We start from the raw sequence: 17,760 nt of genomic DNA on the forward strand, positions 1-17,760 counted from the left end.
GTTTGCTCTGGGCAATGATGAATCAGTGAGTGAATGAGTGAGTCATTCAGTCAGTCAGGACAAGCAATTTTATATATTTAGATAACACTGAAACATTATTATAAATCTTGTTTAAATTTATAAATTATTATAAATTTTAAAAAAATTATAAATACTTCTTAAAATTTAATCTTCTATAAAATAAATTTAACAAAACTATTATATCTATAAATGTATTTAGTTGAAATATATTTATGTATAGTGTTTATAAAATAAAATTGAGTATTTTGTTGTTATTTAATATAAGACATAGGTTTAAATTCAAGAATAATGATGTTTATTTCAGCCCAAAGTAGCAAAACAAAAACTTATTCATCCAAATAGTAGAAAAGCTCAACAGTTGTCAAAGAAACAGCATCATAACATACGTGTTGAAAGGTAAATTTATCATAAATATTTTTTTTTTATTTCTTAATTATGTTTTGTGTTAAATGAATGGTTACAGGTATTGCAATGATGTCTACTATCAGCAAATCACTGTATCTTGCACTGTTGATTGTATGCCCCTTTTCCAGGTAGTCTTCCAGTGTAGGCCCTTGTGAGTCCCAAAAAACAGCATCACCTTTCCTGTGGAAGGTTGAGTCTTGAATTTCTTCATTGGAGATCTCGGGTGTTTCCATTGTGTACTTTGCATTTTGGATTCTGGCTTATAGTGATGAACCCAAGTTTCATCCGTGATTATTCTACTCAAAAATGTTCACCTTTATTCTTGTAGTGGTCTCAAGAAGTTTGCACTTATGCACCCATCTTGGTATCAATCTTGCACAGACTTTATGGAAGCCAAGTTTGTTGTGGATGATTTAATAGGCAGAACCTTAACTAATCTTCAGAGAACATGCTACATTGTTGATGGTAACTTGCCAGTTTAACAGTACCATTTCTTGAACCTTTTCATCATTGGTGGAGGTTGACAGGTATCTTGCTCCCTCTTCATGCATCATGCTTGTCCAGTCAGTTTTAACTTCTTGATTCACTCATCTTCACTTCTGTGGTATAGTGTCCCCTTATTGTGTTGTAAACCTCCAATGAATTTCAGCTTGTGATACACTTTCCAATTTCTCTGGTCTTTCTGACCAGAGAAATTGGATCACTGCTCTTTGTTCCTCCTTAGTGCACACTGCTAGTGGAATGGCCATGTTTACACTGAAACAAACACAAGAGAAATGACTCTATCAAGGTCAAACTTCAATAATATGACCATGGTAGTAACAACTCTAAGCATATGCAGAATTCAGTATGACAAATCTAACAATTTGTTTTGGCAAAAGTGTGGATAATTTTTAACTTTCCTACATATAAATAAGTGATGCAGCTCTTCAATAGACATTCCAAGAGAGGATGGAATGTAAATATTTGTGAGCACAATGTTGGACTTCTTTATTGCTAGACTTATCACATCATCACTGACACAAGATGATGTCTTGTGCCAGTGACGATGTGATAATATGTGTCAATATGATAAATTCTTAAATTTTTATTGTCAACATAATCTAACTTTCATGTTTTTAATTAGTAATACCAAACTATCTGCTGGATTTTTATTAGCTGTGTTAAAGCTAATTAATAATCCATGAATAACTGGTATGATTATATCTAAATTAATTAATAGCTCTGGAAGTGAAGATTGATGGTGATCCAGGTAATGTCCATGCAACTGCATGGTAAATAGGAGTTGCATATTCAAGTCATGCTCTTGGCCAATTCTTTTCTTCCTTAGTTTACATAATTAAAATTAAAAATAAAAATTAATTTATTTAAATTTATTAAATTTACCATGAGATTGCAATGAAATCCTCTGTCTCTAGCCAAATTGCTCTGTTTTGGAGTATTTATTAGCCTTAATATAGCCTGATAAAAATCTAGCAGATCTATTATTATATGTAATTTTGCATGTACCGGTACTTTGAAATACTATTTGTCTAGAAAAACTGGTAAAAATGTTAGTAATCACTATTTCATGTTTTATGGGCATGTATACTTTCAGTAGTCGACTTACCTGGTAATTCTGTGGGTGACTGATTCTTTAATGTTTTTGAGCATCTACTTATAGAGATCTGGAGATTTTATTTGATTATCAGAGGTGAACTGGAGACTTGAACATGTAGCCAATTTTTTTACTGTGCAACACAGCCCATTGCTTGGTCCTTTGCCTTGTGATGTTGCAAAAAAGTACCAGGTTAGGTTCATAACTCATGATGGACAGTTAAGAGGGGAATGGAGGGAAGGGAACACATTGTCATTACATGCCATCCCATGCAATATCAGACACAGCATTCTGCTTCAGGGTCTATAAACTGATGTCAAGCATGCCATATGCTTCATTAACTATAGATACAAAAATCAAACTCTGAACTATTGTTCTCTGTCCCTTAACTTCAAATCCAACAAACTGCATCTCTGCATTGCACTTACATTCCAAGATGAATTCAATTAAATTTTTCAAAAAGTTTAAAATCTGGAAACATAAAAACTATTGAAAATGAAAATTTTATAAGAATGCTTTGGCAGGGCTTCATATAGATGCAAAATTGAACCTATTCTGAAAATCATCAAAATCTGGTATCATGAAGGTCAACTCCTGTCTAAATCCTAACTACTTCACATACTAACTACTACATTACAGTAAAATCTTGTTCTAACAGATCATAGAACAATGGACTTTTTTTCCAGGTCCCGCCAAATCAATGTAATTTTACCTCTTTTTAGCAGATCTGTAACTCAGAATAACAGATTTTTTCTGGCTCCATCTTAGATAAATATCGTTTTTTCAACCTTTAATTAATAATTGGATGTTTCTGAATACTGAATTTAAAAAAATGCATTGCATGCTGTGCAAACTAAGGGCATAATCATCACGGTTCTCACTGCTAACATTGCAGCCATGCATTAGGCCCTCATGTAATGTGTTGATTAGTACTTCCTGCTTAATACTTCCAGATATGCATGTGTATGCAACAAAGGTGTGCCACACCTTTGTTGTGAACACATGTTTGAGAATATCAAACCTTAAAATCATGTTCACATAACAGTAACATTTTGTGCTGGCAATGTCACCAAAAGAAGCACAGAAATGTTGCTTTATCAGAGTAAACCAACATGTATGAGTATTTTAACATTGTGAAGTGTTAATGATCATATGTACTTTGTAGCTTTTTGGCTCATAATGTATACAGTTTTTGTCAGCTTTGTTACAGCATAATGTACAATCTTTTAATGTATGTGTTTATATAAAATAAAGGATAGAAATCTCAAGAGAATGAATAATTTCGAGTACAGTTGTTTTTTACATAGGGGGTTTAGAAATGAAAAAATTTTTCAAATAACAAGTACTTTCCTGAGTGCAAGAAATTTGTTGTTCATGATATAATAGATTTTCAGAACAATGGATAATTTTCAGTGTCCCGAGTGATCTGTTAAAATGAGATTCTACTGTAATTCCTTTATAAAATATATCATACAATGAATAAGAAACTGAATGATGAAAGTATTTAAACTATATTATTGCATCTGAATATGCTTTATTTGTTTTATCACAAAGTTCAAAATATGCATCATTCTAAGTAAAAAAATAGTAAAAAGACATGGCCGGTGTTAATTACATTTAATAAATATATTAAAAATACGACATTTTCACAAAAGTGAGAACCTTGCTTCTGTCAGTCTTTCCACCGTTTCATTTCTATACCATCAGCGATCCTTAATTCTGTTTATTATGCAGATTTTTGAAAACATCAAAAATAATAAACAAAACAATGAAACAATCAAATAAATTTAACTGTAATTTTTTTTTTATTTATTTTGATATTACTGAAAATCCTACTAATTTAGTTAATATATATCAATATATTTCATATCACATTTTTATGTTTACATTATAACATACAAATGTAAATAAATTTTGATCAAATTTTTAAAAAATTTCTATTATAATTTGTCCATGAAATATGTTTTATACATAATAATTATTTCATTTCCAGGAAGAAAGATGAATTGAATATTAAGCAACAAATTTTATGTAAGTTTTGAAGACATTTTTTAATCATTTTTAATAAATTCTTTTATCTTATTAAAGAAATTTATAATTATTATTTTATTGTGCATTATTTAAAATGTGTTTAAATTCAATAATATTATATTTTCATATTTCAGTACAAAAACTGCTATGGTTTAAAAATAATTTGAATGAAGATGAAGTTGTTTGTGCCAAAAATGTTTTAGATCTGATAGAAAGGTAAGCTATTGCCATCACTTCTGTTATATTGATATATATGTAAACAATTAAAATAGATTTATTAATAATTTCAGTTTATGTTTTTTCTTAATAAAAAATAGTGAAGATTTTTTAAAATTAGTTATTAATTAAAATAAAACTGTTTAATTCATAACAGACATTACCACATTTATATTTAAGATTTTAACAAAATTATCTACTTTTTAAAGGTATTTAAATCGTTTTAGTGATGAATTAGAACAGATTGATATTATTAATAATATCAAAGGTAGGACAGGAATACAGCATGCAGCCAGAAAAGATAGCATAAAGTTTACAATAGATCAAGAAAAAAATGATTTTCAGACATGTGGATTAGGTAATATACTTTTAGTTAATTACATTACAGTGGTACCTCAGGATACGAAATTAATCCATTCTGAAACTGAGATCGTATCATGAAAATGTCGTAAGGTGGTACTGTGCAACACAGCCCATTGCTTGGTCCTTTGCCTTGTGATGTTGCAAAAAAGTACCAGGTTAGGTTCATAACTCATGATGGACAGTTAAGAGCGGAATGGAGGGAAGGGAACACATTGTCATTACATGCCATCCCATACAATATCAGACACAGCATTCTGCTTCAGGGTCTATAAACTGATGTCAAGCATGCCATATGCTTCATTAACTATAGATACAAAAATCAAACTCTGAACTATTGTTCTCTGTCCCTTAACTTCAAATCCAACAAACTGCATCTCTGCATTGCACTTACATTCCAAGATGAATTCAATTAAATNGGTGAGTTTTTGTTCGTATCGTGGAGCAAAAATATGTTCGAATTTCATGTCGTATCCTGAAAATTTCGTATGCTGGGGCGTTCGTAACCTGAGGTACCACTGTATATGTAAAAAAAATAAAATTGCTATTATTTAAAGAAAAATCTAAATAAATTTTTTTTATTTACTTTGTATTTCTTTAAAATACAGTAGAATTTGGTTATTGTATTCACTGTTAGATTACAAATATAAACATACAAACCTGATAGTTATACAAGGTTTTTTTTTTTTAGAGGTTTAAAAATTTTAAATGAAATAAAACATGTAAAAATAATGTTTATGGCCATGGTGTTGGCTTTATTTAAAAGATAGTTTTATGGCATTAGTGTTTAAACATGATTTCGGGTATATGGTCACCATGGCTGGCTTGAATGAAGTGCAATTGAGAAGAACAATTTTCGACCACTTTATTGAGCAACTGGGGCCATATATCGGCAATAATGTGGTGAATGTTGACTTCCAAGTGGTCCAACGTCTGTGATTTATCAGCATAGACTAGTGACTTCACATATCCTCAAAGAAAGTAATCCATAGGTGTGAGATCACACGATCGTGGAGGCCAGTTTACAGGTCCATTACATGAAATTATGCGCTCGTCGGATGTTTTCTGCAATAAATTGATGGTGTCGCACGTTGTGTGGCATGTTGCACCATCTTGTTGAAACCAAAGCTCTGCCACATCAATACCATTCAACTGAGGAATGAAGAAGTCGGCAATCATGGCTCCAAAAGCACTCTCCATTGATGGTAACATTCTGGCCGGCATCATCTTTAAAGAAATATGGGCCTATGATTCCACCTGCTCATAAAGCACACCAGTGACTTTTAATGGATGTAAGTTACTCAACATTTGCCACGTTATTGCTGATATATGGCCCCAGTTGCTCAATAAATTGGTCGAAAATTGTTCTTCCCGATTGCACTTCATTCAAGCCAGCCATGGCACCCATATGCCCAAAATCATGTTTAAACACTAATGGGATAAAATTATCTTTTAAATAAAGCCAATACCATGGCCATTAACATTATTTTTATGTGTATACCTCTAAAAAAACACCTTATACAGTGGGTGATCGGTTAACAAACAGATCGGATAACGAGCACTTTCGCGAAAGATTTTTATGTTCGGACAACGAATACGTGATCGGATAATGAACATCTCACAGAACAAACACAAGAAGAAGCGATGTAAAATAATGAATACCAATGGTATTCCCATGTCTTCAGGAAACAATTCGAAACTTTTCGGAATGTGAGAAACGTCGACATCGACGCTCAAGCCGGTATATACTGATCGGATAGTATTCCTCCGAACTTTGAAACTCTCCCTTGTAATTCCAGCCTTTTATTTTTCTGACAAAATAATTCTTTTATGTATTCGCAAGACTGTCGGGTAGGCACTCGTTAAGTTTTGCGTCTGTTTTTCTTTTCGAAAGGTGAGAGTATAATAGCAAAGGTAGAGAGTGGGCAGAAGATACCTAATGTTGCTGGGCAGTATGGCGTGAACAGGTCTAAAGTAGGCCGCAGTTCAGTCTTATTTAAGAAAAATACCGTATAATCCAGAAGACTCAAGCAGCTAAAGGAATAACAAAAATCACATCTGAGAAATAAAGAACATCGAAGAGTTCATAATAGAACCTGAAACGGATCTGACGACAGAAGAACACCAAGAACTCTTGAATGAAGAACACCAAGAATCTCGGCAAGATATGTTTTTTTCTGAAAAAGAGGATTAATGCCAATATCTGTTATTAAAGATTCTTTGAAGAAGTAGGAAGATGTCAGAACAATGGTCTTAGAATGGCATCTAAACCAGGTTGAGGCTTGGGGATTTCTACAATTGCAATCCTATTAATTACTTACGAAAAATCCTGAAGAAGAGAGAAAATCAATCGACATTAGACAGATTCTTTAACCATTTCAAACGGAAAAAAAACATGACTAATAAAAATGCAAGACTGTGTGTGTATGTATTTTTATTATTACATATAAATAAACGTAGTAAGAAAGTATATATTTTTTATTTTTGGGGGTCTTCAGAACGAATTAATTAAATTCCCATAGAAACCTATGGTAAATCGATAATCGGTTAACGAACAATTCGGATAGCGAACAAAACCTTGGAACGGATTATGTTCGTTAACTGATCACCCACTGTATATTAAAGCTAAATAACTGCCAAATTATATGAGGTTATATTACTATTATTATTATTAAGTAAATGCTAAAGTAGAATCAATAGTCAGCCCTAATGGGAGTTATAGGCCATAGATGCTAAGTTGTGTCCAGCCAGCACTGTAAGTAATTGTACATGGTTATACCTAAATTAATAAGTTATGGAAGCAAGAATCAGATTTTGGTCTGGGTAGCATAACTGGCAACATCACCACACAGTTTGTGGGAGTTGCAGTTTTGAGTCCTGCTTTGAGCCAATTCTTTTCTTTCAGAACCTTTTAAATTAATTATTAATTTAATTATAATTATTAAATTTAGCAAGAGATGGCACCTCTCACTTGTCTCTAGTGCAAAATTAGTTAGCATTTAATTAATAATAATAATAGTAATATAGCTTGATATGATCACTGTGAGATTAGTTTAAACTTACAATGATAATTAATTGATAAACATTAAGTGAGGTAAATAAATAACACTACAGTATAATTAATGAAAATTTATTTTTATTGACATTAAGAAAACAGGTTAAAACAATAAAAAATTGAAGCTTTATTAATTAATATTAATTCAACCATCTCTATCTGCTGATTTTTTACATTAGTTTATTCATAAAATGCAAAAAGCCTATTTACATGAAAATGATAACAACTATAACTAAAGCTATGATTACAATAAACCAAGTTTTACAAGTCCATTTTAACATATTTGTTTTGGGACTTGCTTATACTTAAAACAGTATCCATAATTACAATAAGCAATTTCTATTGTATCAATAGAAACAAATTAATAAAGTTATTTCTTTATATGGTACTATGGTACGTTACTTTGCCCATTACTCTTAAGGTCGATCTTCTCGAGTGGACGAAACTATTGAGCACTGATAATTGGTCGGGGATTCGGTACTGTCCTAGGGACTGGCACGTGAAGTTTTCCAGGTTTTCTTCAAGTGTCTAACACTTAATTAGAGGTTAGGTTTCCATAAAAGTCTATTGGGTTACTTTCTCGTTCATAAAATGATGGATGAGAAAATAACCTAAATCTTTCCAGGCCGAATGAATAAAATCACTGAACACTGGTCGCTGGTTCGAGCCTCGCCAATGGACTGGAGTTTGCCGGGTTTTCTTCACGCATCTAATATCTAAATAAAGGCAAGTTTCCCATAGAAAGTTCTCATAAGATGCAGTCTCTCTTGACAAATCGTCCATGGGTTGCCTTTCCTTATCCCAGCAATTCCATCTTATTGAGATTCACTAGCGTAACCAGGGAAGAATTAGGGTCTTCCCTCAATTTTCTAAAGGAATAAATGAAGAAAAACATCAAATAAGTACAGAGAAAAGATAATCATGCTTACAAAACATCCGTGTTTACTCTTTCTTCACAGAGTTAGTGGCTACACCAACAATAGTATAGGGATAAATGTAGATTTATACGTTCTAATTCGTGCTCCCTAATATCCATTACAGTTACGTTTCTTATTATAATTGGGCTGATTAATATAACTATGCAAAGAATCAAGAGCATAATATATAAATTAACAACGGGCTCTTCCTTCTGTATACTGCTAATATTTAGGAAATTAATATATTTCTATTTTTAACTCTTCTCCCTGATGGCACCAAGAGGGTCCTTTCTTTTAGCAAATTCCATTCGACTAGGCCCACAATGGGGATGGTGAGGGACTGGGCAGGTTTCACTACATTTTTTATTATTTTTTATATTTTTTTTAATCAATATTTTGACTATTATTTTTAAACTTAAATTATCATAACGTGCCAAGGGGAAGGGGATAGATATCCAGGATTTATGGTCAAATATATTTTCCGCGTAATCCTAGAGAGGTCAAAGTGTATAGAGAACAGACATTCTATTATATGTGTATATAGATATCGATGTTAAAAAATAGCGTGTTATATAGTAAAGGGCCATCGAGAGCTTGTATGAGACCCTACAGATTGAGCGAGCCCCTTTTTTTTCATTTATAAGGTAGGAACCGTTATGAATCCCTANGTGAATGACGGAAAAGAAAATGAAGACAAGAATTTTTTCTGTGTATATTCATGATATTTTCATACATTTTTTAAAAAACATTTAACTTTTAACATTTGATTTTAAAAATGTAGGCAAAACTTTTACACTAAAAAACAAGGAATAAATCACTGTATATTCTTAACCTACAGTCATATGTAGGTTAAGAATAGTAGAATAGTATTGTCTATGAAAAACTAGTATGTGATTTTCACACCTACTAGTTTTTTATAGGTATATTTTACCAAATTGACATACTTAGCTGTGCTTCCTTGATATTCTCATGCTATATGGTATCTATCTTATTATGTAAAAAGTTTGATCTAAAATAAACTCTTTCATCTACTGCTTCAAGAAATCATTTCCTTATGCTTGCAATCACATACAAGTTTTCTTTATTGTCACTTGATCTCATGCACAAGATGTCGATTGACATCATTTTCGGTAAACTGAGATCATCAAAAATGACATAGTGGCGAGTTTACATGATTGTTGCAAGTAGTCATGATATAATGGCGAGGTGGTCCATGTAAATACAACCTTGATGCTTCTCTTTACAAAGTAGCCTGAGATGCTATGACCTCCAACAATTTAAATGTTTTCATGACTTTATTTTGTGCTTGAAAAATACAAAAAAAATTCATTTTCTACTCCTCCTGAAATCACCTCAACTCACTTGTCATTTATTTCCAGCTGAATCCATTTCACATTATCCTACACTATCACAAAGTTTGAGGGGCTCCTTATGGAAGACCAGTCAAGGACACTGTACTGTAAACAAAACAATATCTCATAAACTAAACTATGATATTAAAATTTTGCACATGCAGAGAAGAACATACTACAGGATTTTTCAAAATCATCAGATTTGAAGAACAGTAATTATGTATGATAAAAGCAGAAAATAATCACCTTATATATGCAATTGTGTGAAAAATTAACTGCATGTGATTGCAGGTTAACAATACCTCAGATACTTCTGTAAATTGGAGAATTGATCATCTACTGTTGGTGATGACACAAAAGTGTGTTTATTTTTTCTGCTATAAGGAAGTATTAGTATTATGGAGAGATGTAATGTGTCTTCTAATACCAGCAATACATAAGATGCATATTCTATTTTTTGATACTTGGTCCTTGGTCAAAATATCTACACATTCTAATGTGTAGATCCTATCATATTTGGAATATAACTTGAGATTTTTCCCATACATTTTGTTTTGTTAAAGATATGTGAACTTGTAGGATGTAAATATATGTATTTTTCTTTTTTAAACTTTAGCCAAAAAACATTGTATCAGCAGATAAATATGTTCCATAAAGTTTGGATACTAAAAACCAAAAAATGCTTTATTGGGAAAATGTTAAGTAATGATGCTTGTATCTCTCAATATATATATTGATAAAATTGATGTTGTTGATGGAATCAACAAGATCTTCCCATTTTTCCAGATTAAATTCAGTGACTGCCTTAAACATATTAAACTCCTGTTTTCAATTCATTAAATTATTTACTTACAGTATTCTATATTTAATTTTAATATACTGAGTGTTTATAAATAAAGTTGTCCTATTCAGAGGACTAGCTCCAACCAATAAGCCAATTGACACCATAATTTGTTTACAAGCCATTTGAAGAATATGGAAAAGGATTTTGTAAAGAAAAATTTTAGTTCCAAAATTATCTTCTACTGAATAAATGGCACTGCAAAATAAAACAACATAAACACAATGAAAAAACATCTATTCATTTGTATGTGAACATATCAGTATATGTTGTACAGGTTTCTTAGCAATGCAGGGAATATTGTTCAATGTGTTCTCCATCTTTAAGTATGAAAGTTAAAGACTACCTCCCTATCAGATTGAACTTCTAAGAATCCAATTGACTCAAATCGTGTTATCATGTTCCTGACAGTCTGTAGAGACATTGGTTTGCAGTGTAAGTTTTTACAATAGCAATACTTGCAAACAGCAGTTGTAGCATTAAACTGATTATGTAAAATAGTTTTGCAATTAATGTACACTCCAGCAAAGTGATGGTCATTGAAGTTGTAACTGATAAGAATGGCATACACCAATTGTCAGTAGTTTTATACCCAGTCTTGGCTGCTTTCCCTGTGGCTATACATATCACATTTCTTTGCTTTCAGTTTTTTCTTTACAAAATCCTTTTTTACATCCTTTGAATAGAATTTACACAAATTTTTGTGTCAATCAGCTTACTGGTTGGAGCTAATGAGTCCTCTAATTTTAATTATGATCACCATGTAAATCATATAATATGGTTCTAATGAAGGGAAGTGGTGATATTTTCAAAATATGAATATCAGGGGACATTTTTTTACCACTTAAACCGACTATTGCAATCAGACCATTTAAAAACTGAATTAAACCTTTATTCACTTTCAGATGCATTTTGGACATTCATACACTGTATATACTTTGAAGTTCCTCTTCATCTTTACTTCGTCTACAGGCTGGGTATAAAGTAACTAAGCATTGAGAAATTAGTATAATTTTGATATATATAATGCAAAGATAATGCAGATTAACATGTATTAAATAGAAATATGGATGCCTACCTTAAAATTCAATGTAGGCACTGGCACCATCCACCAACATTTTCCTCAGATTGTGGTGTGAATGGATGACTACTTTTCTGTACAGTACATCCATGCCTGAACCTGTGTTCATTTTAGCTTCAAATAATTCTTGATTGTTTCTGGACAGATTGTGGCCTGGCATCCCTTTACCTTAAGCTACCATTTATGTACAGTAACCACTGACTTCCACACCTCATAGCATGCAGCAGTCTGCTCACTCCTGAACAACTGTTGGCCATCTTTTTTGCCACTGTGCATGCAGCATCTCTCAGTAATGTCCTACACCACAGATGTGAGAATTATTAAATTCCATTGATTGATGTACATACTTGCATAAATTTTATTATGTTTGTATTATTATTACAAAAGTCATAACGATCTCTCAATGCATAGTTACTTTCTACCCACCCTGTATATACACAATATAACAAATGTATTTGATGTATTGTATATAGTAATTCATTTTTCTGTAAACCTTTTTAATGATAGATGGTTCAGGTTTTTAAGTGGTCTGATTGTAAAAGTTGATTTAAATGAAAAAATTAAAAAACACTTACTACAACACCTTTTCTTGCAGTCGACGTTTATTAGAAAACTTCAAACGTTTTCAAAAGGTGTTGTAGTAAGTGTTTTTTGATATTAAAATATGCAGTCTAGAACGATGTGCAATTTGGCATCGCCGGCCAAAAAGTATAGAACCTTAATACTAAAGATTTGCAGAAATAATACGAAGCTAGAATTTTTGACGGAATGCAGAGTTCATAACCTATTTCCCATGTCAATCTGGAGGGTACGTTTACCGCATGGATGCGCGTCGCTTATTCCTAAACTTAGAACAATCTGTCTACGTAAGGCGATCCGCAATGTTAGACGGAGAAAGTTTGTCCTGCAGAACGAACTAATAGAGCTAGAGAATGAACTATATGACTACGACCCTAAGATCTTAACAGAAGTTAACGCACGAGTAATAACGTTGGCCGCACAAGTGACAGAAAGATGTAAGAAGAGATACAGGAACAAAATGATCTGGATTGTAAAACATCAAAAAGATCGATTTAAAGAATCGATCACCCCGAGGATTATATGCTGGGACAACATCGATTTGCCTACATTCGTAAAGGAAGCAAGTAAATACGGGCCTAAATACGCCCCAATACCGGTAATCAAACAGGACAGACTCATACCAGATATCGAGCAAGCATTTGTGAGACTAATCGGGGGTAGGATGTTTACGAGGATGTCCCTCTCCTACCACTTACTCGACTCAAGACCTTGAGGTCCGGTCTCGCTTGTCTAAAGGATGGGAAAAAAGGGTTAGGAGAAAGGATCGTTAGATTCTTTCACCTGTCAGGATCTGACACCAATCTATCAATTTATCGCGGATAGATACGCGGATGGATGGGGAATTATCACGAGCGATCTCGTCGAAGANAAATATATGTATTTTTCTTTTTTAAACTTTAGCCAAAAAACATTGTATCAGCAGATAAATATGTTCCATAAAGTTTGGATACTAAAAACCAAAAAATGCTTTATTGGGAAAATGTTAAGTAATGATGCTTGTATCTCTCAATATATATATTGATAAAATTGATGTTGTTGATGGAATCAACAAGATCTTCCCATTTTTCCAGATTAAATTCAGTGACTGCCTTAAACATATTAAACTCCTGTTTTCAATTCATTAAATTATTTACTTACAGTATTCTATATTTAATTTTAATATACTGAGTGTTTATAAATAAAGTTGTCCTATTCAGAGGACTAGCTCCAACCAATAAGCCAATTGACACCATAATTTGTTTACAAGCCATTTGAAGAATATGGAAAAGGATTTTGTAAAGAAAAATTTTAGTTCCAAAATTATCTTCTACTGAATAAATGGCACTGCAAAATAAAACAACATAAACACAATGAAAAAACATCTATTCATTTGTATGTGAACATATCAGTATATGTTGTACAGGTTTCTTAGCAATGCAGGGAATATTGTTCAATGTGTTCTCCATCTTTAAGTATGAAAGTTAAAGACTACCTCCCTATCAGATTGAACTTCTAAGAATCCAATTGACTCAAATCGTGTTATCATGTTCCTGACAGTCTGTAGAGACATTGGTTTGCAGTGTAAGTTTTTACAATAGCAATACTTGCAAACAGCAGTTGTAGCATTAAACTGATTATGTAAAATAGTTTTGCAATTAATGTACACTCCAGCAAAGTGATGGTCATTGAAGTTGTAACTGATAAGAATGGCATACACCAATTGTCAGTAGTTTTATACCCAGTCTTGGCTGCTTTCCCTGTGGCTATACATATCACATTTCTTTGCTTTCAGTTTTTTCTTTACAAAATCCTTTTTTACATCCTTTGAATAGAATTTACACAAATTTTTGTGTCAATCAGCTTACTGGTTGGAGCTAATGAGTCCTCTAATTTTAATTATGATCACCATGTAAATCATATAATATGGTTCTAATGAAGGGAAGTGGTGATATTTTCAAAATATGAATATCAGGGGACATTTTTTTACCACTTAAACCGACTATTGCAATCAGACCATTTAAAAACTGAATTAAACCTTTATTCACTTTCAGATGCATTTTGGACATTCATACACTGTATATACTTTGAAGTTCCTCTTCATCTTTACTTCGTCTACAGGCTGGGTATAAAGTAACTAAGCATTGAGAAATTAGTATAATTTTGATATATATAATGCAAAGATAATGCAGATTAACATGTATTAAATAGAAATATGGATGCCTACCTTAAAATTCAATGTAGGCACTGGCACCATCCACCAACATTTTCCTCAGATTGTGGTGTGAATGGATGACTACTTTTCTGTACAGTACATCCATGCCTGAACCTGTGTTCATTTTAGCTTCAAATAATTCTTGATTGTTTCTGGACAGATTGTGGCCTGGCATCCCTTTACCTTAAGCTACCATTTATGTACAGTAACCACTGACTTCCACACCTCATAGCATGCAGCAGTCTGCTCACTCCTGAACAACTGTTGGCCATCTTTTTTGCCACTGTGCATGCAGCATCTCTCAGTAATGTCCTACACCACAGATGTGAGAATTATTAAATTCCATTGATTGATGTACATACTTGCATAAATTTTATTATGTTTGTATTATTATTACAAAAGTCATAACGATCTCTCAATGCATAGTTACTTTCTACCCACCCTGTATATACACAATATAACAAATGTATTTGATGTATTGTATATAGTAATTCATTTTTCTGTAAACCTTTTTAATGATAGATGGTTCAGGTTTTTAAGTGGTCTGATTGTAAAAGTTGATTTAAATGAAAAAATTGTCTCATGACAAACATATTAATACTTCAAGTAAACACATTTGTGTTAGAGTAATAACAATCTTTTTATTAACTGAAATGTATATCTGTTAATGTAAATTCTATACACATAATCTTATTTTGTTTTATAAATGTTGTCTATTATATTTACTGAAGCTATTGTTATTTTCATAGATCATGGGATGGAAGTCCAAAATATTTAACAGCTATCAAGATGAAAAAATATTCTAAAGAAAAATTAGAGAAGCTGAATTTGATTCAACAAAGCAGTTCTAATTTACCTTTAGAAAGTAAAGAAAATGATGCTACATAATTCTTAAAATATATATTAAAAACTTAATATATGATATTTGTTTTGTTATGATTTAATTTATTTAAATTATTACTATTAAATATTTATAAGACTGAATTTCTAAAATTTTTAAATTTCTCATAAAATATCACTTAATGTTTTTCTTAAGTACACAAGTTTATCATCAAAAAACAATAAATCGGCTTAGTTAAAATATAATTACAAAATGTATTATAATTTTCATATGTTAATATATTACACAAATATAACAATTTTGTTTTGCAACTTGTTTTCATTTGTGACATAAATAGATATTTATTGAATTCCTTAATGCTAGAAAACGAATAAAAAAACAAAATCAGTGATCTTCAAGCTTTTAACATATGCAGAATTTCTCTGCATGAGTATCATCACTATTTTTGCAGAATCCTAAATAATAAAGCTTTTTATAATTAGATAAGATGGGCCTATTACAAATTTTTACTTTTTGATATTTTTAGTGAAAATAATGAAAAGAAAATCTATTATAAATGTCTTTGTGAAGTCTTCGAAGGATGCTTATTGAATCCTAGGAGTACAAAAAGCAACAGATTAAATACCACTGGTCTAAATGTTTTTTGTACTGATTTTATTCAAAACATTAATATATCCTAATATAATACGATTAAAGTTTCACATAGAATGTATTATCTGATAGATTTAAAATTTATGATACTATCTACAAAACAAACAAAATTTGACATCATTTTAAATGTATACTCCATGTTTGCTCATTAATGATACTGAAACTATTTAATAACTTTAGAAACATTTTCAGCTTTTATTAGGTTTCCTTCAGTTATTACAAAACAGAATACATTCAAGTTTCAGAATGGAACCTAATAGAATATATTTTAAAATTAACTAATTATAAAGCAAAATTTTATAACATTGACAATCCATATATTTATATATTTTATTCCTCAAATAAACATATTTTCACCTCCTTTATCTTTGCTTATCTCTATTGTTTATATATGAGGTCAGCATTTCTATCTGAAATCTGTCTTCTCCATTTTTCTCTGTCCAGAATGCCCTCTCCCCCAAATCTGCCATCTTATCACCTCATCTCAGTTTCAGTCTTCCCTGCTTCCTCCTCCCTAACACTACCAACTTTCCAATCCTCTTTCCAACATGGACCTTGTTTCTTCTCTCCACATGTCCAAATCATCTCAATCTTCTTGCATCTTCTTACTTATAGGACCCACCTTGACTACTGTTCTGATATAATCATTTCTAATTCTCTCATCACACCATACAGCCATCTGAGTGTTCTCATCTCTGTTGCTTCCATTTTTTTTTTCCTGGTCTCTTGTAATTGCTTACATCTCAGTACTATATATGTCATTGCTGGTCTTACCACAATTTTGTATAATCTTTCTTTCATTTTTCAGCTTGTTTTCTTATCTCATGGCATCCCATTTATCTTTCTCCAGTTCAGCCATCCACTGTGAACTGTATGCTGGATTTCTGCACTCATTCCTCCATTATTTACCATATATGATCCAGCTATTTTATAAAAATTCTTTGAATCAAGTATTCCCAAACATTCTCATTTAGAGAATGTTTGTTTAATCTCAAGCATTAATTGTGTAGAAATATTTAGAAAAAGTATAAACATACATCTGTTCTGGCAGACAGTTTGGACAGTTTTCTATTAGTTTGTATATTAGGACAGGATTGTCCCAATAAACTTTAACTTTGGTGTCATATGTGGGTGCATCAAAGTGGTTATTTCCCATTCATCTATAAAACTTAAGAAGGAATATTTAGAGTTTGAGATATTGCTAAATGCTGCATTTTTCCAAGCAAAGTTATGGATGGTTTGAGTAATTCTCCCCTGTATAGGAAAGTTAAGAAAAAGTGGAACATTCTGATAATACTAGTATGGATTATTTTCCAATAACAGGGAAATACAAGCATTGATAGAAGATTTATAAAAGATTATAATCTGAAAATATATGTTAAATAATTTCTTACTATAATAAAGTTTTTATTATATAAGTTTCATTAAATCATTAGATATTCTCCTGAAAGAACATTATGCTTCCATTAGTAGGAATTAATAGTAACTGCATTGCTGTGACACAACAGATTTATGACACTAAAATTGAGATTTCTTGAGTTAAACCTGTTCTAGTATATGAACTAAGAGAACACAATCTAATCTGTCTGCTAAAGCAGATGTATATTTATATTTTCTCT

The 17,760-nt window shown here is 31.6% G+C and overlaps 1 protein-coding gene across 1 annotated transcript in view; it reads left to right on the plus strand.

Moving 5' to 3' along the window:
- Positions 1–5,569, plus strand: part of LOC111625364 (translation machinery-associated protein 16-like) — an 11,108-nt gene extending 5,539 nt beyond the window's left edge. The window contains exons 3-7 of the mRNA XM_023368502.1: positions 326–417; positions 4,017–4,054; positions 4,189–4,270; positions 4,480–4,628; positions 5,397–5,569. Of these exons, the coding sequence (XP_023224270.1) occupies positions 326–417; positions 4,017–4,054; positions 4,189–4,270; positions 4,480–4,628; positions 5,397–5,569 (534 nt within the window). The remainder of the gene's footprint in view (positions 1–325; positions 418–4,016; positions 4,055–4,188; positions 4,271–4,479; positions 4,629–5,396) is intronic.
- Positions 5,570–17,760: the final 12,191 nt, after the last annotated feature.

This window comes from Centruroides sculpturatus, unplaced genomic scaffold (genome assembly GCF_000671375.1).
Source record: "Centruroides sculpturatus isolate CEXI.00-Female unplaced genomic scaffold, Cexi_2.0 scaffold247, whole genome shotgun sequence".
In the NCBI taxonomy this organism is placed as follows: domain Eukaryota; kingdom Metazoa; phylum Arthropoda; class Arachnida; order Scorpiones; family Buthidae; genus Centruroides; species Centruroides sculpturatus.